Source organism: Zonotrichia albicollis, chromosome 13, assembly GCF_047830755.1.
Source record: "Zonotrichia albicollis isolate bZonAlb1 chromosome 13, bZonAlb1.hap1, whole genome shotgun sequence".
Lineage (NCBI taxonomy): Eukaryota > Metazoa > Chordata > Aves > Passeriformes > Passerellidae > Zonotrichia > Zonotrichia albicollis.
The window spans coordinates 5,020,951-5,044,258 of record NC_133831.1 but is presented as its reverse complement, the minus strand read 5'-3'; the positions used below and the strand labels follow the sequence as shown (position 1 = coordinate 5,044,258).

The window sequence follows — 23,308 nt, the reverse complement described above, 5'->3', positions numbered from 1 at the left end:
GTTTATTAAAACATCTCAGATTGATCATATTTCATGGTGTCAGTTACTGCAGATGGTGGTTATGAGGGCTGGCTTTGAAGTGTGTAACAGACACATGGTTTTGTTTTGCTCTACTTACAAAACATCCATAACTGTTCCAGCCTCCCTGGTGCTCGTCCCAAAACACGCAGCGGGATGCAAAGCAAGAGGCATTTATGGTTAGCCCACTGTAGGCTGCTGAATCCATTTCCATATCTTGTAAAACCATGAAATAGTAGGTTCCCTCTCCAAAAATGAGTTCTTCTGGGCTGAGAACCCAGCTGTTTGTCTCACCTTGAACATAAATATTTTAGTTTCAATGTATATATAGAAAGGCTAAATCAGAAGCATGCATGTAATAAATGAAGCAAAGAAACAGGTGTGAAATCATTCTTAGCAACTCATTGATCAAATCAATCTTTCCTCCTGTTAATGAACATTTTATTCAAGAGATTGGAACTTTGAAGCATGAGGTTTCTTTCCAGCTAGACACCTGAACTCATGGTCAAGACTCATTCTGCAAGGTCATGAGTCATAACCACTTCTCTTACCTCCAGTTTTCTTACAGAACAGATGATTTTTCATATCATAGTTGGTTTCATTTGGGTGATAACCATACCCCAAGTAAAGTATTAGTGGAATGTCGTGTTCAGATTCCAGGTGGATCACTATAGATGTGTTTTCTGAGGTAACATTGACTTGAAAAGTGCTATAATTGCCCAGATTCAACAGAACCTTATCTTCCTGAGTTGCTGAAAGCCTTGGTAACATGATCTGTTTTTAAACAAAAAGACATAGGTTTAAATACAGAAAAGCATTTTTCTTCTTAGCATGCAGCCCACATGCTAGATTATCTTTTTTCATAACATCAGGATATCATGGCCAGCAAAAGTACCATTTTCAAAGTAATTTTCTTTTTAATGTCAACTAACCTCTGAAAAATTAATTTGAAATCTGTGTAGACTCATCACAAAGCCTAGGGTTAGTGCATTTCTGAACTGAGAACTGTGATTATGACTGAGACATTGGCTGCATAAAGTGCATGTATGAATGATTCAGATGTCAGTTTTCACATGGGCTAGGAAGCCAAAGAGTAGTTCAATAAATACAGTTGCTGGTTGGTGAAATCAGACTTCACATTGTGCTTTGGGATGACTGTAATCTGGAATCTATTTCCACAACCAGTAGCATTCTTACATCCATTCAAAGGAAGAATAAAATGCCTCCTTTTCAAGAAAAGACAGAAATATTTGGGGTTTTTTTCACCACAGTTACAGACAGCATCAGCCCATTATCTAATGTAATGACCACCACCAGCATCTGTGTTCACCTCACAAATGATAACAGAAATGACAGTTTGGTAATGGAGAGAAGAAAAAAATGGGAAAAGAGGGTGAGAATTAGGAAATAGTGGATTTACCTCAATGTTCTCTTTGAGGTTGCTGACAGGTATGATCAAACCATCCAGACCAGTTAGACTTAGACCTCCCACTGTTCCACTGATGTCAAAACTGCTGTCACTGGAGAAAAAGGGATTCATGGCAAAGCTCACCATCTGTTCGGAGAGATGAACAATCAGACAACTGAGCTATTGTCAGTATTTCATTTTATTCACACCCTGATTATAGTGAAAGAATGAGCTCAGACCAAAATAGAAGTAAACTTACATGAAGTCTGCATCTGGATTTTAATAAGACTCTACCTTATCTCTAAGGTGGGTCTATAAACCTTGGAAGTGATTTTCATTCTGAAATGTATACAATCTTTATTGTTTCCATACAGTGTGACACCTTTTTGGCAGAGGTGGAAGAGGTATAATGAAAAAAAAAATGTTTGCAGGGATTTTAGGGGTCTTCTGAGAGGATTAAACCAAGCAGAGAGATCTTCAGAAAATGTATTATGAAAATATGACAATTATATGCAATCTATTGTTTTGAGAGAAAGAACACCATGTCCTAATTCAGATGGGGGCTGTGCTACCATCAGCACATTTGTCTCCTGCAGGATCTGAGTCCCCACACTCAGGTGTTTCCTGCTGGGATGAAAGAAGGCTGCTGTGGCTTAGTTTGAATGTGATGTGGACTGTGAGCTGTTGCATCCTCCTCAGAGCATAAGAAGTAAACAAACAACAAACAGATGTGGAGATCTTGATTCATTCCATTGCCTGCTCCTGCCATCAATGTGTGAATCAAAGTGTATGTGAGGGGCTGATGGGATGGGGAATTTAGGGATTCAGTTGTCTTTGCTGAACCAACCTCATGCAATTAAGATAAATGAAAGCTTCTTTGACCAATAATTTCAAATTTTCTTGGCATGACAGGAGGAATGACACATGCTTGTGTGTTCATTGTGAAAGGATAAACAATTCTAAACCCATTAGATGAGGAATGGAAGCTGGATATCAAATAGAGTTAGATAAAAGCTGTTTACTTGCCCTTATATCCACTGTTTCACCATCAACTCCTGAAATATTGAGAGAGGAAGCAGGTGGGAGAGTAAAGCTGGCAGAGCTGGAATTGGAGATGTTAATGGATGTGCTATCCATGTTTTCTGTTTGCAATCTGTCCAGTTAGGGTTGGGAATAAGCAAAGCAGAATAAAAGAGAAAAAATAATAGAAGGAAAAATATCCACCAGAAAAAAACCCAAACATCAATAGCATGGACTTCATATCTACAGAGAAATCTTTCTCTCTTCAAGAATATAATTTAGTTGCAAAACAATTTCTAAGTCTGCCAGTAAATGCTTTGTACATGACTCTGTCCCTGATGCAGTACTCCATGTAATGCTACCAGAGAATCATCATAAAAGGGGTGGAATTGGCACATCTGGAGAGGAAGTTTTACCAAGGTGTACTTGTTTGAAAGCCTTGGTTTCTGTGTGAACATGCTCTTGATTTGAATGCACAGTTTGATGTGGATGAAAACCAGGCTCTTGGGGAACAATTTAGGGATGATTATAGGGAATGGAAAATGCTCATCAGGCTCCTCAGGATTTTATTTGCTTCTGCCAAGCTGCTTCCAGTTCCATGTAACATGTCATTATTGGCAACTTGGAAAGAAAAGAAACCCTCAGCTGGTATGACATGAGTTTTCTACATCATTTCAAAAGTAAGTGACTACTGCCTCATTCAGGAAATTGTAGCAAATTCTCTGCTGGTTAAAGAACACACAGCATGGGAATTTCTGAGGTGATGCTCCTGGAGTCCAAACTGTTCTTACTATCAGTCACTAACAACAGACTTGATGCACTATTGAAATTGTCATTATGCTACAGTATTTAGTTAGTTCCAAACATTGTGTTTAAGCAGAATGGAATTAACATTTGTAGCTCTCAGAAGCTTCACTGAGGGACACTGCAGCTTTTACCTGTGCATGTACATGGTGGCAGAGGGAGAGGTGAGCACTGTTGGCTCATCACCTGGTGCCTTCCCAAACAGAAGGGCACTCTGGAGATTTTCAACTGTACTCAGGAGCTGGTGTGACACTGAACTCTGGAAAAGAATTGGAGGAGGAAACTTACAACAAAGGTACTCAGGATTATCAAACTGCACATTATTTGTCATTGCTCCCATTTAATTTTGGTGTCTTACTAAGCTGACAAACTTGGTGATAAGCTTCCTAATCTCAGAGAAAGTTATTCTATTGCAATTCAGTTTCTGTAATTCTCATTGTGGCAAATAAATGCCTTACAGATTTTTACTTCTATATTGTTATATTTATAACTTCTATACAATGAAATGACAAGCATGCCATCAATCAACATATTCATGTACTTCTGTGTATTCATGCCCTTAGCTGCACATGTTAGTGTTTTGTTACTTGAAAAAGCAAGACCTAATTACATATCAGTTGTGTATTATTAGCGAGTTATTGTTGGAAAACTTGTCCAGTTGATAATCTTTTCTCTCAGATTTATTTCATCCCTACTCCATTGCAGTGATGAAATTAAAGTATGTTCAGCCCAGGACACTCACAGAGTTAGCTGTGACAATTCACATATAGATAGGAAAGGGTAGGACAAAATAGATATGTTGTGTCTTTCTGAACAGATAATCAGAGCTTTCTGCAAAAGTGTCAGCAGCAACCAGAGCTGCTTCAAGCTGTGAAGTAGTGGTGGCAATCATGAATATTTAATACCTGTGGTTTCCTTGAATTATGAGGCAAAAGGAGGGGATAGAAGCAAATCTGAAAAGAATCTCAACATGCTTGTCATCGATTAGGGGTCAGAGCTGATGCTGTGTTCCCTGTCCTGTTCAGCTTTCAATATAACAAGTCTTGGGAGGCCTCTATCATCTTCATTAACAGATATCTAATCTAACATGTCTAACTGGGGAGAAGTTTCCTCTGATATTTAGGTCTATCATGGTGTCACAATGAATCTTTCCCAGTGGCAATTTAAAAATACAAGAGACAGCAGAGATTTTAAAAACCTCCCAAAGCAAACAAATATTCACAGAGTACAGTACAAACTGGACCAAATCTAAATTACCTGCTTTGCCTCTGGCACTGAAGTGTTCCCAGCTCTGATTTCTACAGAAGCTTTAAGAACACTGCTCACTGCATCAAACAAATAGTTGGCTGCTTGCTTTAACTCCTGGCCATCTCTGCTGTGCTCTGTGTTTACAGTGAGCAAGGAAGCACTGACATGTTTCAGAGTGTTGCTGGCTTCCACCTGCAGGAGAAACACAGGAGCAGTTTAAATGTGCTGGCACTACAAATGACAGAAGTGACACTTGTGTCATTTACTGAATATTGCAACATCAGTCATCTTTTGGGACTATGGGTGGGTAATGCCATTTTTACTATAATTATTTGTGCTGGGGTAATACTTCAAATGCTAATAAAGATTATATACTAGGTGGTACACCAAAATGGAATACAGGCATGAAAAATGCAGCCTGCTTCTACAGATGTAACCCATAAAAATATTAATAAATCTGAAAGAAGCTTGTCTGTCAAACCCTAGGCAAGGATAGCTTTTAGATGTAGGCTAAAGTACTAAATTAGGTTATAAGTTTCTATCTTAGTGACAAAGTGCTAAGTGCCAAAGGAGAATGAGTTTTACAATTTTTATTTTGTGCCTGGATGCAGCTTTGGGACTGGGAAAGCATTGGCCAGATTTTAGCCCAGGATAGTGAAGGAGCCAGGCAAATTCACTGCAGGCTTGGACACATCCATCCCCACAGCCTGTGAATGCTGAGCAGCCTTTCTGGAGGGAGAGGGCTGGATCTGAGCTGTGTTCTTGTCTTGCCAAAGTTAACCACATCCTGCTGAAATACTCCAAGCCATTGTCTGGCTCCAACTCTACAATCCATCAGAAATCAGGACAGCTGTTTTTATTGCCTGCATATTTGGGAAACTTCCCGCAGTGACAGTTAGTTCTGTCCTGCCATGTGCTCACCCCATAACCATAAATAGCATTAGCTACTAATAATGCCTTGTTGCCAGACAAGACTCAGGAGATACTACTGTGGGACCAACCTGCACATTTGTGCCCAGCTCCTCTGGGTGCTGACATCTTCCTTGACCATTGCCTATCTGTATGTTGTGCAGTGCCAGGATCAGGGATGAATGAATGTGGGCAACTCTAGAAAAACCCTCTTGGGACAGTTCTTCTTCAGGGTTCTAAAAGTGCTTTACAGGAGAAAACATGCACCCTGACATGCTTCTGACTAAAAGTTAAGGATTCTGTCTCAAAAATGTATGATAAATGTAATGGTCATAGCCTGGGTTCTAGAGATTGCTGAGACAATATCTGAGACTTGAATTTACTTACTCTAGACAGAGTCAAAATACTGCTGGTCAATACATACTGGTACAGTTGAAAAAATGGGTAAGAACAGATAATTATAAAGCACTGAAACTCTTCCAAGGTCAGTGGGATAATTAGAGTCTCTGCTATTAGTGTGAGGAAATATAAGATGAATTGCTTCTTACCTGTGCTGAGACAGACAGCTCCTCACTCCTGTAAGTGATTTCTTTCAATACCTCTGACATCTTCAGAGCAGTCTGCATTGATGTTATGTTAACAACAGAGAGAGTTGTCAGCATCAGCCCTCGGAGCTTGGGATGAAAAGGGATAATTAGGCAAAGGAACAAGATGCTAATTAGGCTGTGAAAGTAGTGCTGTGTATTGACAGCCAGGCTTGCTGTAAGTTATGCAGTAGAGTAAGACTCCACAACAAGGATCATTTGAGCTCATATTAGCTCTACTGACAAGATGCCACTTGCCCTAGTAATTATATAATCATGAGTTTTATGTTACCTCCCAGCACAGAGAATTCATACACTTAACATCCATTAAGAGCAAAGAGAGTTACTTGTGAGAATTTGTACTAATGTATGTGAATTACTGTGTAAATGCCACTTGCAGAGAAAGCAGAGCCATGTGTGATTGATGTTATTCAAATAATGAATCTTAATTGAAGGATGCATTCTCTAGGTCTCTTCAGCTGAGGCACTCAAAGCACTGTACAAATATCAGCTTGTGACTGAAACATCAACTGGTGGCTAAAATGGACTAAAGAAAATTACCTGCCATCTAGTGCTTTTGGGGGAAATTAGATAGGATAGTTATCCCTCTGGAGATGCCATTTTATTGATATTTGATATTTAAATTGCTTGGGAAAATTAGGTTTAGATTAACTAGTTCAAATTAATGAAATAACAATTGAGAATTAACTGTTTTACTGATGAATGGTAAAACAAATAATTTATGTAGACAAATAGTGAAAACTAGCTGAGACCTGTGCCAAACACTGAGACAGATGCTAGAAACTTGAAACCTTCATTGATTTCAAGTGGTGATATGTGAGCATTTTATTACACAAGAACTGTCAAAGAATATGAAGAGTCCATTATATGACATTTTACTACAAGAAAGCATTTTGCTGACCTCTTTTCGTGTGTCTGTCTGTAAAGACATGTTAAAACTTTGCTCTTGGATCTGCTGATTAAGGACAGATGTGACTGACTTGTACAGCTGGAAGAGACTCATGCTGCTGTTGCCATCTTTTAGGATGGTGTTTGCCTTCTCAGATACCACAGCCTGCAGGGTCAGGTTCCCATCCATGACATCTGCAGGTCCAACCTGGTGAAGGAATCAGATATGCTCTCAACATTGTCAAGGCTGTTATAATTTTCTTTGAACAGCTTCCATGATCATCTTAATCACAGCCTAGGTAGAGTGGGACATAAAACTTCATGTTCCCCATTGTAGATGTTTTTTTTTTTTTAATGGCCTGATAAGGATCTCTGTACTGTGGGGAAGAAGCAGGAGGCTTTTGGGGCCTGGACAGAGTAATTCCAGACTCAGTAAATAGGCTTACACTGCTCAGTCAATGTACAAACAATTCTTATAGGCTTTTGTTCTAGAAAAAAGGGCAGTGGAAGATCTTTTGACCTTGAGCACACAGAGAATCGTCTCCGTTAGGTAGAGAAATGGTGATTATGGCACATTCAGAAGGAAGTATTACATCTAAAAGAGGAAGAAACTCCAAAAGTCAATTATGGGTTAGTTATCCACTTGAGAGTTCTTGAAACTAATTAATTCTACTGTGTACCTTCACTGAAGCATTTGTTTGAACGGTATCACCAAAGTTGTTGCTAACAATAATTTTTACATGTACAATAAAATCATTTTCCTCTTCTCCAAGCGGAAGATAAACTGGGAAGAGTTCAGGATCCGGGCTACAATCCAGGAGAGAATCTGAAACAGGAAAGAAGGGGTCAGGGACAGCACAGAGACACCTCCTGCTCTCTGAGAGCAGGGGACTCAGGCCGTGTTCACCCGTGAGCAAAGCAGGGCGGGTTGTGCCTCTGCTCTTGTCAGGAGAAGCCAAACACTTGGCCTGGGGACTTACCTGGTGTCACATAGAAGCAATAGGTGAGCTGCCTGCCAGGGCTGGCCGAGCCGGGAGCGCTGCAGGAGACTCTGAAGGCGGTGAGCACCGAGCCGCGCTCGGGGCTCAGGGCACAGCCGGGGGCTGAGGGCGGGGGCGCGGTGCTCAGCAGGAACCTGCGCTCCCCATAACCTCGCTGGGTCCTGCCTGCGAGGGGAGGGAGCAGGAGTCAGGCAGGAGTGAGCCCAGCAGAGCCTGGGGCAGCTCTGCATCGAGCCCAGCGAGCGACCGGGCCTGCATCGAGCCTACTGAGCAACCAGGTCTGCATCGAGCCCACTGAGCAACCGGGTCTGCATCGAGCCCACCCAGCGACCGGGTCTGCATCGAGCCCAGCGAGCGACCGGATCTGCATCGTGCCCACCAGGCTGCCCGTCGGGTACACACACAGCAGGCTGGGCTAACGCGCAATTAAATCCTGCTACTGAATCAGCCATGAGACAAAAGAACAATTTCCAGTATGTTAATGTCTGATTATAAAGCAAAGTGTTATTATTTGATCAAGCATTTAGCATAACTTTATTTCAGGTGAGCCTTAACAAAGTTATTGACAGCTTGGAGTGAGATAACTGAATTTCTCCTGCTATGCAACACCCCAGAACAAACTTATCTCCTCATTATTTTAAAGAACTTGCATATAAAGTAACACTTTCAACTTGTGGACTAATTTACCTTCATATTTGTCAGCAAGGCTATGCATGTGTGACATCAATATGAAGTCACGTCAGCAGAGATTATCTCAAAGGACTCTGTAAACCCTAAAAACCTTGTTAGCCCCTACCTGTTACTTTAATCTGAAAAGCTTCTCCCTGTGTCTGCAAGAAGGAGCTGTTCATTCTCAACGTGGATGAGTTGCTTTGAAGCAAATTCAAAGAGTGCTGCTGGAAACCAGTCAGGCCACAGGCTAGAGGGAGGGTTGTAGGCTGGAAAATCAGACAGAAAAGAACACATGGCAGTAGAGGCTTTTTGCTGTTCTTTCTGTTGTGATTTAGCAGAAGCAGGGGAGCAGTTTGGTGCCCTTCATTGTAACCCCTCCCAATCCAGGCACCCATTGTCTCCACCTTCACTAGTATTTTCTAAGCATCACTTGACAAAATACCCCTCTGAGGCCATATGGCTTTGTGGATATTTATTTGTGTCAGTGCAGTATTTCTGACAAATCTGGTGCTCTCACCTTGTTTTGGAATGTGTTATCTAAATACCAGTTATAATATATGGCCTGGGAGTCCTCCTGTCCAGAGACACTCAAAACAACTTCATCACTAACATTCACTGGCTTGCAGTTTGCCTCACACCTGCAAGGAAGTAAGATGGGCGTTACACATAGTATGAGATGTCTAGGAGAAATTTCACACAAGTCTTATGGCATTTTTTCCTGTTGTTTCAATGAGGTTGATACATTGCAATTTCCAACACTGCAGTGGGGTCAAAAACCCTAAGTGGTTTTCAGAAGAATGTGTTTCAGTTTGTAAAAGGATCGTGTTCAAAAACATGGACTGAAAAATGCAGCACGACTTATTTGGTCAGCATTTTTTATAATGGTAGGGCACAAATGGATTTAGAACAATAAGTTTTCTTTACTGTGAGGGTGTTGAGGCCCTGGCACAGGTTGCCCAGAGAAGGTGTGGATGCTCCATCCCTGGAATTGTTCAAGGCCAGGCTGGATGGAGCTCTGAGTAACTTGATCTAGTGGAATGTGTTCTGCCCATGACTGAGGGGTGGAACAAGATGATCTTTAAAGTCTCTTCCAACCCAAAGCATTCTGTGATTCTAGTTCTCTATGATTCTAAAAGTACAGTACTACTTTATTATCATTATTATTGGAAACTGTGGCCTTGCACTATGCTTGTGTAGTAATAATATTAACCTGTGAATGCCAGGCTTTCAAACCAGACCTGATTTCCAGTTGCAGTTCCTGTTTTGCAGTCACATAGAGACATTGCTCATCCTGCCTCTCTTCACTGCCATGGTTTTGGACAGTAATCCTGACAGTCACTGCTGATTTCGGAGGAGGAAGGCAGGAAGGTGGGATTTGCACCTCACTTTGGTTGATTAGGATTATCTGTTGCTGCACACATTCATTCCAGGCAGGCCAGCAAGCTCCTGCAGAAACATTTCCTTTATGGTTAGAACAGCAGCCTATAAAGGACTTTCCTGCCATAAGTTTCAAAGAGCTTTAGAAACAAATTTCTTGAACACAATTTAAAGAGTTGGTAATCTGGATTCAGAGTACAGGCTTTTCCAAAGTCATGTATGAGGTCAGGGATAATTATGAGGATAGGACACAGATGGCCTGAATCCCAATTCTGTTTTCAGCCAGAAGTGTGTTTGCATCATGTTTAATGTTAATTATTGCTGTTTTATTGAGACACAGGTACTTTGAAAATGCCTGTGTAAGTCACTTGGGATTAGTCCTTGGCTATGAGAGAGAAGCTTAGGACAGGTAGATCTTGAAAAACTGAAACCTTTGGGAGAAGACAAAGTGGAGTACTATGCCATATTATATACATAATTAGTTTGGTCCCAAAACTAGTGTTGGGTAGAAGGAAATTCTTCATGTACATTGAGTAACAAACTTTAAAGCCACAAAATGAAGCATCCTTAAGTCAAATTTTTAACACTGGATCTGACACAACAGTGAGTTTGTTACTCATCAAGTACAACTTGGTGAAAAAAGCTCAGGAAATGCACAAACCACAGGTCCAGAGAAAACTGGAATTATTGTTGTTGTCTGGCCAGCCAAGTGTAACAGTTGTGAAAGGATCCACATGGCGACTTGGTTTAATATATATTTTGTGATCCTAAATAAGAAGTAAATGCATCAGTTAGAACACAAACATGAATAAACACATGTTTATACATATGTTGCTTCTTTATAATGAAAAAGGTCTGAAAGTTTAGACCCCGAATCACTGGATGCAGCTTTGTACTTTATATAATCTTTCTCTTAGCAGAGGTAGTGTGGCAGTAGAAGCAATGGGAATAGAAGAAGATAGCACAGAAAAATTGTGTGGCAAAATTCTCCCATTGGTTTAGGAGTGCAGCTCCCATTTTCAGAACTAGGTACTTAGGAAATCAATTCCTATTAAACCTTCACATCTGGACCAAGACTTCTAACCCTTGAACAACCACTTGTCTTCTGGTGCATTCCTTTTTTTATCTTAATTGGATACATTGCAGCTATAAACAAAGAGGAGAAGGGGTAGCTGAGTTTGTCTTTCTGTGTACCAAACTGTGATAAACTTGGGTGTGGATTAGATTTATATTCCTCTGATGCAATATATTTTCACAGGCAATCTGTAAAGCATGATGGCTTCTTGTGAAGCAGTATATCTCCCATAGCAGATGTCTGTCTGCTAGTGTTACTGTTAAAAACTAGACTTTTAACATTATTAAATATTCTGTCTGGCATTTTTATTATTTAAATTTGGACAGCTGCTAGCAATTGGTTTATCATTAACTTCTTAGTTTGCCAAAAACTGGGAGATTTTTCATTGCAAAATAATTTAAACACTCCAATACAAAAGCAGAAAACACTTGGGAGCCATATAAAATATATTAAACTCTACTTGAAGGATCACTTTCCAGAGAGAGGTTTACATTAGTCAAGTAGATGAATTAAAAAGTTCATCTAAACATATTTTAACTTCCAAAACTGAGTTGTTGTAAAAAGTTCATTTTCTTTAATCTTTTTTATGCATTGTAGATGGAATGCCTGTAAACACATTTGTCTCCAAGACTTGTGGTATAGATTTTGTGTTAAACCATATGGAGAACAGAACATCTAGTCCATAATTTACTGTGCTGCAAATACTTCTTTTCCTTGTCTTATACAGCACTTTCACTGGTAAGAAAAATCTCTAAGCAATTTTAAAGTAAGGTTCTTAAATAATACTTACATTTTTCTTTGGGATATTTGTTTTGTAGCTGCTTTCTTCCATATCAAAATCTGTTTAATGCAAAAAAGAACAGAATATTTTAGTGCTACCTGTAAAGCTTTCAGACATCCTCAGTGAATATGATTTAAATCCACAGGATTTGACTTGTGACAGTGTGAAATATGGGGCTGTAAGAATCAGATCCAGAGCTGTGACAAACAGCACAGTCAAATGGGTAAAATGGTAACAACAAGCTCATCACAGACTACAAAGGGAGGATCCTGATTCTTCAAACATAACGGTATAAATCAAAATATATCCACAGAAGGTGGTGGAGTTTCACTGATGTACAAAGGAAAATTGATGGAAAGCACTGGAAAACTTTCAATACAATTAGTGCTGAGGTTATTTTATTTCTGGTATAATCTGCTCTTGTAAATGTGAGGACGAGCCATCTAGAAGCCATTAGTGACAGCAATTTATGAGACTGCTGTGATGCAAATATTTTCTGGTTTCAAAGCTATGTCCCAAGCCATAAACTTCACTCATTATTTCTAGGACAAACAGCAAATGTGCAATGTGTTACATATACAGAGTGATGCTAATTTATGACTACATCAAAGTCAGGGAATCTGCCTTCATCAGGAAGAAGCCTCCACAAAAGTTTTCAGCACTGTTGCTGGAAGGAAAGAAATTACTACATGCAAACCATAAACACTCCATTAAATGTTCTGATTGCAAAAAGACACTTCCATGGTGAAAACCAGCACTGTCAGATTAATGTAATTACCTTCTTTATGGGAGCTGTTTGCCAACACAGTGATGAATCCAAGATCCAGACTCATGTTGGAGAAGTCATTCATGGCCACCACTTTCACTAGATAAGTACCTAGAGAAGGAAAAGGGCCAGTTAAGAGTAGCAGTGAGCCCAGTCCAAAGGGTTTGTAAAGAAAATCCCCTTCTTTTCTGTTAAGAGTTTTCAGGAGGGTTTCTGATGGGTGTCCACTGCTGAAAGGCTTTTCCCGAAATGTTTTTCCCCTTTATCTCAATTTCTGAATAACTCAGCTGCCCTTTTCCTAGCCCTTGTCATGCAATTGTTTGTCAGCTGACTATGATATCACACAGGAAACTAGAGGTGTACAAACACTGGAGGCCAAATGACTTTAAGCATCTTGAGACAGCAGTTATCTTGTTTGAAAATTTCTGCCTATGGGGAAGAGATGTTCAAATGGGTACAGGGAGAACAAATAAAACTTTTAATATTGAATAATTTAAAAATATGAAATGAAATCATAATTAGCTTCTACTGTTCCCACTTTGGCATGGGGCTGGAATAGCTCATTAGAGGTGGAAACTTTTTTATCTTCTGCCACTGTTAATTAACTCTTAGGCACAATCTGCCTAATTCCACGTTTTAAAGGCTTTGACTATGTAATAATGGAAGGATAATATTACTAAAATGTTTATTCATAATTAACTACAAGAAAAGTTATGTGTTGGAAATGGACATGCAGAAAAACTCCCTTTTTTTTTGTCATCTCTACTGAGAACTCCTCAGATTATGAATTACTTCAGTGTAAAATGCAGAGCAGTCTAAACTTGAAACATAATGAACAAATGGGAGGAAAACACTTTGCTATTCAAGCAAATGTCCTCATTTGTACTTTAATCAGATGGTGCCATGAAAAAATAAACCCTATGTCTCTTTACTGTGTGTTTCCCATTGCAAGAATCAGGTGAAGCCTTGCTCTGACTCTGCAGCGCAGAGCCATTTGTCTGCTTCAATTTTAGGTCGCTTACATAGGACTGTGCTGTTCATCCTGCTCTGCAGACTTTGAGCAGTCAGAAAAGCTGTCAAATTCAGCTGTGCACTACTGTCCCCTAGCCCAGGATGCTGTGACTCTTTGTGTGACCTGTGCTGTCCTGGAAGCACAGGAGGCGTTGATATTTCTGTACCTTCCCAGGGCACGGGAACGCCGTACGCCCGCGGCTCCCCACGAGGGCCGTCTGCTTTGTGCCGCTGGCTTTGGTTGGATCCAATCACCTCAAACATCAGCTCCTCTGGGGCACCATGGGACACAGAGACATTCACCTCCAAATCCTGCCCCAGCTGCAGAGTGTGGGAAGCCACTGCAGCCTGAATTCCAGACACTGGCTCAATTAAATGAACAGCAATAGTCGCAGAGATCTGCGATGCCATCGTGCTCCTGGATGCTCGGATCTCCAGCTGGTGCACCCCTGGGCCTATCAGCTCCTGAGAGGCCCTGCTGAGTGTCAGGTTATGGGGGACAAAGCCTTCCTTTGCACTGGATTCACTCAGTGTCATGTTATCTGCTAGCACACTGTAGGTTACTCCATCGCCTGCAAAAACACAGATGAAAATTTCTCACAGCTTGTGCAACAGGCCAGCAAGTTCCAGCTGCTTTGTGCAGCATTCCAGTGTTTATACAAGAGTCACAAGAACACTGCAGCAATGCAGTCATTTTTAATAAAGTCACTTAAGGTGACTTAATGCAAATCTATTGCGTGTTTTCTGCTGGGAATGTTTTGAAAAGAGAATTCAAACATACACTACTGATTTTTATTTTTTTTCAGCACATATGTGGCTTCCAGGAACTTGAAGTGAGAAAGAAATGTACACCAGCAAATGTGTCCAGCTCAGAGAGGAATCCTCTTACTCTAATCAGAGGAAACTTCTAACTTCAAATACAGAAATATTCTGACTGGCATCACATAGATTTTTGTGACTAAAGTTAAGCTTGTGCTATCAGCTTTGCCAATAGGAAAAAAGGGTTTATGCTCATGCTTTAGGTGGTGAAATATCTCTGAGAAAGGACCCCTCCAAGGGAGCTGAGAGAATAAAATTGCAGGAATACAATTAGTGGGAAAGCATTGACTAAAAGACAATTATTATTTTGCATCATGACAATCCTGCTTCTATCCTAAGAATGGCAATGATATTTATCCTTCCCTTTAAACCATGCAGAGAAAGGATGCTCACCTGCAGTGAGCTGAACCTGGATCCAGAGCAGCTCCCCATAGAGCGTTCGGCAGCGGGAGCTGTTCCCTGCCTCGTGCTGGCTGTAGCACCCGGTGATGCTGAGCTGCTCCTCCTGCTCCTGAACTGTCACCTGCCTCTGGGCCATCACGTGCCACTCGCTGCTGGTGCACTCCACAAAAACACTGAACTCCCCAGGAGAGGAGTACCTGTATGTGAGGTTGCTGACCAGGCTAGAATAGAAAGACAACTTGTTGTGAAAGACCATTCTGGGAAATCTTTCACCTTACAAGATAACACATCCCCAAATTTCATTCATTCAAAATGTCATTCCTACCACTAAGATGAAAACTGATTTTTAAATGCAGCAGAAAAATGTTCGATCTATTAAAGACAGGATTTCTATGCAATTAAAATAGAAACTACAGAATGTCCTTGTTATATTTTGTTATCAAAAAAAACCTCTTTAAACTTAAGGAAATAATATTTGCTTGTAGTTTGGCAATTACTGACATGTTTTCAGTAATTCTGCATCTTAAGATTTGGAATTAATAGTCTTGGAAATAGGAAACCCTTGTTATAATAGAAGAAAGATTGTGGTTGGCAGCTTCATATAAAATTTTGTCTTGATTTCTAAACAGGTTTTTGCAGAATCCAAATCTCTCATAGGTATGTTCTATTACTGAGCTATCTAGTTTTTAACATCTCATTTATGAGACTTTGCACATTCAGTGAAGTGCAAGCAATGAAATGTACTGCTTGTCTGAAGAGAAATGAAGGCTACATCTTACGTTAGAGGGTAGTAAGGATCAATGGTGTGACCATCTCCAGTGCTGATGGTACAGGAAAGGTTCCCAGAGTAAGGTGATAGCAGCCAGATCAAAGTGACTGTGATATTTTCAAAGACAAAACATGTGTCTTTCATAACCAGCTGCAGACCTGCAAAGCAGAATCACAATTCAATGCCACTGTTTGTCTACTTTCCTTACAAAATTCAATTTATTTTCAGGCATTGAGAGCCAGCCTGCTCCAAACCACAGCTGGTGCTGTTGCCAATTTGTGTGCATTAGTGGTGTGACAGGGAGCTGATTATTTTCCATAACTAGTAATCAAAATTATTGTTGGAACATAATTTCATCTAAATATGTTTTATGTGTCTGAATTTCTGGGCTTTATATTCTACCCAGAACCCTCAGTTAGGACAGGGAATCTACATTTTTGTGCCTATTTTCAGTGATCACCACTATTCCAGTTTCTTCCCTGAGGATGGAACAGTGATTTTTAAGATAAATACCCGTGGTCTCAGTGTTACAGCACAGAACAGGACAGGTTTCTTGTGTGGGCATCCCCCTCCCTCTTACCTTCCTTGCAGTGGTACTGAATTGACAAGTAGCTTCCCAAAGCTGGACAAGGCTCTCCAAATAAAGTGCCATCTGCTGCCACCTGGCAGGCCTGCAGCCCGTGACACTGGCCTGCAAAGGGAGCGTTTCAGATCAGCACGTGGGTCTTCCTTTACTGCCACAACAGCTCACATGAAAGATGATTGAGAAACAAAAAGGATCTCTAGACAAATTTCCACATCACTTTGATTTTAGTGTGTTGCTTATTTTGTGGCATTTCTTAGCAACAATTCATTTTATTGGAGCAAAGCTGAATTTGAAAAGGTACCCAAAAAAGGCTTTTGTGTTTTGTTGAATTTTGGCTGGAAACCCTAAGAATCTCCCTGGGGTCAGGCCACAGTCACTGTTCAGTATCCAAGCCCTTGGCTGCAGCAGGGTGGGTGCCTGACACATGGCAGGGAGCAGCAGGTCCCTCCTGCCCTCATGTCCCCGTGGGTGTCAGCCTTGTCACCCCTCCTGCTTTGGAGTTAGGTTTGTCTGGATGTGTTGCCTTCCATCTCAAACCCTGTGTATCCCACTGAATTTGTCAAGGAATCAGTGCGCTCACATATTTTCTTCCTACAGTAAGAGGAGCCAGCCACACCCTTGTCAGGCACACCCCTCGCCCTTCATTTGCTCCTCCCCTCCTGTGAATCTTTGCTCTTTGCAAAAATCCCTCTTTTTGCTCCTCCTCTCCTCCTTTGAATCATCACTCCTCACAAAACCCTTCCTTTTGCTCCTCCTCTCCTCCTCTGAATCATTGCTCCTCACAAAACCCCTCCTTTCCATCCAGCCTCCTGTAGCAACCTCCTCCCCATCGCAAGTTCTCTGTGATTCCCTTCATTTTAGGAATAATCCACTTTCCCATTTGCAAAGTCTACCGGGAAAAAAGAGAAAGTATTTGAGGCACAAGGAACTTTGGTACCACTTTGTGTTTCTGACAAGCAAAGCTGTGAGATACCACCTGCTACTTCATCCTTGACACTGAGCCAGCTGCAGCCTTCATCCCTGTCAAACTGCAGAGGAGTCTCTGACACACAGTAGTGAGGGGTCTTCCTCCCATAGAAGCTCTCTTCAATTTGAATTACTTCTCCTGATCCACACTGTACAGTGGCATTGGAATTATCACAAGCGATGCTCTGGCCAGATTCTAATAGGAGAAAAAAACCCAAATATTACCTTTTTGAATTTCTGAAAAATCCTGCTACAATTCTACTCTATGTCCATTTTGTTTTGTCTTTATTCCCTTTTCTCCCTTTTAATGTAAACAATTAAGAAAATTTAAGAAAATTAATAAGAATTAAATATTTTTATTTTTAGAAAGTCAAAATTAATAGATATGTGTTTTTACTGCCTTAAAATATTGAGGATGTTTTCAATCAGCAAAAATATTTTCATTATAAAAATAGCTAGTATTTTGTGAAAAGCTCTTAGCATTTGTCTGACCTGAAATACTGGAAGGTTTAAAGTTGCTCCTCACTTCCGAGAGAGATGTATAGATTGCATAATATTCAGGTAATTGCTTTGGAGAATAGTTTGCATATTAACTATGGGAGCTGATCCCATTTCTGCTGCAGAGACTCCTTTGTTCCTGTGTGATATTTGACTGACTTCATTCAGCAGGACTGCTCAGATGGGTAAGGTCATAGCTCTAAATACATACACCTCATTCTTTGATTAATCTGGGACAGTTAATTATCTTTCAGAATTCTTAGTTTCGTGTAGTAATCAGGCTGCTTAATACCCTGAAGAGGAGGATGTGAATAACTGCTCTCATATGGGAGTGTTGCAAAAGGATGTTTTTGTTTCAGCTGTTCCAGGTTTAAATACATTGTCCTCCCGTTGTTGTTTGGATCATTCCCCTCAAGTCCCTTGATTAACAGTGCCAGTGTGTGCACACTGCAATAATTGTGTGCTATTGTTATTTAAAGGCTAAAGCTAAGCCTGGCTGTAACTATAGCAACATGATCAGTTTGCAGATTAGAGCTCTCTAAATAAGCTTGAAAAATAACTTGCTGGTAAATTCTGGTATGGACCATTATCTCATGCCTTTTTTTTTTTTTTTTGTTCTCTATAAGCAGGTTTCTCACAGTATTTGCTGTTCTCAGCAACTTTTACATGCAAAGATGGACAAAACTTGGTCTGTGTCTAGGTAAAAAGCCTGCTTTGATACATATATATTTACTATAATAAACTGCTAACCTACAGAACACCAAATGGTAGAATTGCCTTGATCTGGTCTTGTTTTCTTGGGTAGTGGAATGATGAATGTAGTGTAGGATATTGCTGCTCTTTGAATTTAATGGGCTCTCAGTCAGATCCTATGGTAACAGATGATAGTTTCCTTACAAACAGACAGTTGTCTACTGTGGCTGTAATGGAAAAATAATTTTAGTCTGTTTTTGCAAGAAAAATAATCTTAAGGGATTGTGCTGTCTGCCAGTTTCCTCTCCCCCAGTCATTTTTAATGTTAGTCATCTTCAGCTAAATTTGATGTATAGATATAAACCTCCAACACCCTAAAATTTCATGAAATGCAATATCTAGGGAGAAGAGAAAGAGCTACATCAATACCATGGACATGGAATTCAAGTGACCAGCACACACAGCTGGAGCTCTGGAGCAGCTGTGGGGAGGGAGCTGAGGCAGTGAAAAGAATTTGCAGAGATGGGACATGCTGGGATATGGGGGTGAACTGGGAGTGCTGAGGAGAGTAGGGAGGGGATGTGGAGCAGAAATTCAGGATAGGAAACAAAACTTCTTTAGCTTTGCTTATTGCAGAACAACTTGTTATTTCTGTCAGTAGTAGCAGAATGCTGGACAGGGCAGCAGCAGCTCTAGGGCTTGTGGAAACCTGTGCTTGCATACCTGATTGGATTTTATATTAGTGAGCCCACAGCCAGACTGTCCTTCCAGTGCTTGTGACCCCAGTTCCTGCTGCAGTTTGAAGTACTCCTGTGCAAAGTGGGAGGAGCACGAATTCCCCTCATATCTATATGTTTCAAGGGATGATATTGCCAGCATTCCTGTCCGGAACTGTTTGTTCCAAGTCACAACTTGAGTGACACAATGTCTGTGGATTTTCTGTCTGAGCACAGGAAGTACAGGTTCCTGTCTGCTTCCTTAACCTGGGAAAACCTTGAACTTCACATGGTGGAACGGTCTCAGAAGAAACAAGAAAAACTTGTTCTCAGTTTTGCTCACTCCAGGCTTCAAGGAGTGGTGCCTCTGGAAGCCTGCCTGTATTTTTGCTTCAGTTACAAATGGAAATGATTCTGGCACACATCAATGAGTGTTTTTATGGTACAGCCATATGGGTCCTACCTAGCCCAGATATTATGGTCTTGTAGGAGTTTATTCTTGCAGCCATGCTTAAACATACCCAGCTAATGTCCACTGAAGATGTGGACAGCTACACATTATATTCACTCTCAGATCCATTTCAATTTTATCAACCCTCTGCTGGAACCCTGGGCCTTAATGTCTGGTTGCTGAGCACCTACATCTCCCAATGATTTGTGGGTTCTTCCTTCTTTGGATCAGGTCTTTATCAGCACACTGGAAAAAGAGCACTTGCTGGGGTTACATGACTTTTTGCTTGTTCACATTTAAAAAGATTCATGAGGTTATTTCCCAGCCACTTTGAAAGCAACAAGGCAATTTATGCCCCATTGTGATCACAGCACACTCACTTCACTGTTCCAGCTGTTGTGTATCTTACCAAACTCGCAAATGAAGTCAAATTCCTGGCTGCAATTTTCAGTCACACCCCACTGATACTTGGCATTCTTCAGGATGTACCCACACATGGATGAGAAGGGAGATGGCTGATCCTTGTACCAGTTACTGTAGATTATATTTGAAGTGTCCAGCCAAGTTATTGACCCTGCAAACAGAGAAATTGTGTTCTGAATGTTTATTTTCCACAGTAACACAATTAGAGTCAGAGCCTGCAGAGCAGGATTGTAGCCCTGCTCCTACTGAAGCAGAGATGGTTTAGGCTGGGTAATGATATTCAATTACATTTTATATTGAACCTGATACAATCATGAAAGGAGACACTGCCATTTCCACCTGTGCTCTCAGCCTCCAGATTTCACCATTTCCCTTGCATCAGACCTTGCAGCACTTCCTAGTGGGATGAATTGGCTTCCACTGGAGACCTAACCCAGCACATTTGTTTCACTGGGTTCAGCAAGCTGCTCTCACTCACCATGTGTTCACACTACCACAAGATCCAATGGAAAGGGTGATAATGTGCAACAAGGTAGTGAAGCAGGCAATTAAACATCTTAATATAAATCTGAATATACAGCAACAAAAGAGGCTTTTCAGCAGATATCTACAAAGGGACTTACTGCGTTTTTTACCATGTTAAGAAAGCATCATGAGCTGGTACAATTTTAAAGATGTGATTTTAAAAAACACTTACCATAAGCAGTTTCATTCAGCAAGGAGTTGGAGATCAGTCCTATCCACCATTCCTGATCCTCAGCAATATGTTTTTGCAAGAACTCTTGAGTTTCTTCATTCTGAATAAAGACAAGATGCCCTCCTCCTCTCTCACACCAGCTCTGGGCACCTGTGAAGGTTTGCTGGAGTCTAACAAACTCATAGCATGAATGGTTGAAAGCTTGCTGGTACTTTGAACAAGGTATTCCTTCTTCAGTTGTTTCCTCCACAGCCAAACTCATGGCAAGAGAAATCAGAACTGTGACCCCCAGCCACATTCTCAGCCCAGTGCTGTGCATTACACTGATCTTGCTTACCAGGACACCACTCTTTTTGCTGCCTTCTTCAAAAGCTTGAGATGTCATCCTTGTCATGTCATCAGCATTCCGTTTCCTCCTTGCTGCTTGCCACAACAGCAGCAATAGAGCATGGGACAGAACAGAACTTCTAATATATAATTGTGATTGTGCCTGGGGGGCGTTGTGCTGATGCTGAGTCCCTGCACTGACCCTTGTGAGCTCTATTGTACAAATGTCACATCCCATGTGAGATCAGTTTGAGGAGAAGACATGAAATCATTGTTTTTCTTGTGAGCAGAGAAGATAAAGTTGATATATGCTACTGTTGGACATGTGGAAAAGTGAGATAAAGCTCCTACATCAAAGGATGTAGGAGCTTCATTGTGTGAACATTGAGGCTGGGGGGTCTTTACAACAGCAAAGAGATAAAATAGTGAGAATAAAAAAAAGAGAAACACAAGGAGTTGTGAGATGAGAAAACACACTGCTTCTCTAGATACATTTAATTAGTCTGGATTGTTTTGTTTTTAATAATTATTGAGGTGCCTCTTTTAGATGCTAATGCAATGTCTATAATTACTGTATCAGATCCATCCTGCCCACCTAGTTACACATGTGCAGATTCATCTCAGCTGTTCCAGGTAAGATTCATTTTGAACTGTTGTGTCTGTTTAGAATTCCACACCCCAAGTGAAATGCTTCCATCTTCCCTTAAAAGATTAGCTGCTCAGCTCTTTGGGGCTGCAGTATTTATACTTGCTGGGAGGCAGAAGAAAAGGCCATAACTTAAATCAATGATTTAGGAAAGATGAAAATATTGCTTTAATCATCAGAACTACTTGAGAGCCCTATTAGCACGTTCCAAAGGCTGATGATGGACTTTGGGAAGCAAGCCCAGCAACATTTAGGAGCTGAAATCTCTAAATGCATCTCAGCTTCCTTATAAAAGATATCCATCAGGTTTACAAAGCCACCAGCTTAGTAGAAGCACAGTACAAATAAGAATTTTAGCTGTTGTGATCCTCCTGTCCTTGGCATTAACTCCATTGAGTTGGATGCCATTATTATTAATTTATACCACCATGACATGAAACTGGAAGAACAAGCACTTATATTTAGACATGGGTTAGTGAGCCAGTTAGCAGAGCACAGAGGAATCAGCAGTGTGTGATTGATGGATTCCTGCACTGCAGAAATTCCTCCTGCCCTGCAGTGCTGGGCTGAAGGCAGTGCCCATCCCTGCAGTGTGCCAGTCCAGCTCCAGCTTTCTGCCAAAGCCAAGTGCATGCACTGCATCCAGTCAATATCTGAGAGTGAACTTCAATCCCAAGACCTTTCTGCATTTCCACTTTATGGCTGTCTTGCTCAGCAGGAAAAAGCAGGACTGTTATCAGGGTTTTCAAGATAAAGTTAATTGGAAAGTGTTTAATGGGTAGAAAACTAGTGGGGGGTGAGAGGAAAGGAGAAGAAAATACACTGTTCTGGATGTCTTCCTTCTCACCATACCTGTAAATCAAGAGTTCAGCTATGGAACCCTTGGAGCAGCACATGAATTTCTGATGATTAATAGGGAGAGCTTATGGAGCAGCTAAGATGTGAATATTCTGACTGGATTTCCCAGCTCTGGAGAAGGTCAGTCCATATTCTAATTAGCTAATTGGCCCAGACACCCATCCTCTTCCCAGATTAGACTGTGTAACTACTATTATCAGCTGCTTCTCTTGGGGGTGTCTGCAAATTAGGAGTCCCTTTCAGGCCCCATACAAATCTTGACAGGCTTCAGTTTGGGAACACCCAATCCAAGTGTTTTATATTCAAGCTGTTGCAGCAGCCAGAGCTGAGGGCAGCTGCATTTAAGTTAATTGGCCACTGTGTGTTTGCATGGTGCTTTCTTCAGACTCCCTGCTTCTTCCTGGGCCCTGCTGACTTGCCAGGCTTCACAGCAGCTGGCACCCAGCCCTCCCACTTTTTCCTCCTAGATAAGAAAAACATAGCCTGTTTCTGAAAGCACAGGCATGATGAAGGAGACTGTGCTTCAATGTACTGGCTTGGTGATACAGACATTTCCAGTAGGAGCTCACTTTTATGATGAATGTGTTCTGTAGCATTGTCCAGTTCTTTCTCTGCTGCTGGAAATCTGACTACATGAACATACTAAAAATGCCAGGGCTGGGGGTGCCACAGGCTCTCCCCTGTGAATCTGCTCCAAAGGCATTGAAATTAATGGAAGTCTTGTCTCTGGCTTTGATGGAATTTGAAATAGGCCCTGAAAAAGACCAAATAATGTTTGGAAATGTCTACAAATAAAGCCAAGCTCTCCAAGTGAGCCTACTGTTGGCAATTTCTATAGCAATGTGCATTTTTTTCCTAATCTACGGTTGCTATA

At 41.0% G+C, this 23,308-nt stretch overlaps 1 protein-coding gene across 1 annotated transcript in view; it reads right to left on the bottom strand.

The window, feature by feature from the left end:
* The window catches only part of PKD1L3 (polycystin 1 like 3, transient receptor potential channel interacting), a 35,989-nt gene extending 14,992 nt beyond the window's left edge, over window positions 1-20,997 (bottom strand). The window contains 23 exon segments of the mRNA XM_074551246.1: window positions 119-312; window positions 570-792; window positions 1,439-1,573; window positions 2,453-2,579; window positions 3,385-3,509; window positions 4,508-4,690; window positions 5,956-6,081; window positions 6,914-7,108; window positions 7,581-7,726; window positions 7,881-8,066; window positions 8,698-8,839; window positions 9,091-9,211; window positions 9,812-10,019; window positions 10,612-10,717; window positions 11,816-11,865; window positions 12,585-12,683; window positions 13,751-14,155; window positions 14,796-15,025; window positions 15,584-15,731; window positions 16,154-16,264; window positions 17,136-17,321; window positions 19,893-20,079; window positions 20,941-20,997. Of these exon segments, the coding sequence (XP_074407347.1) occupies window positions 119-312; window positions 570-792; window positions 1,439-1,573; window positions 2,453-2,579; window positions 3,385-3,509; window positions 4,508-4,690; window positions 5,956-6,081; window positions 6,914-7,108; window positions 7,581-7,726; window positions 7,881-8,066; window positions 8,698-8,839; window positions 9,091-9,211; window positions 9,812-10,019; window positions 10,612-10,717; window positions 11,816-11,865; window positions 12,585-12,683; window positions 13,751-14,155; window positions 14,796-15,025; window positions 15,584-15,731; window positions 16,154-16,264; window positions 17,136-17,321; window positions 19,893-20,079; window positions 20,941-20,997 (3,690 nt within the window).
* Between the last annotated feature and the right edge of the window lie 2,311 nt (window positions 20,998-23,308).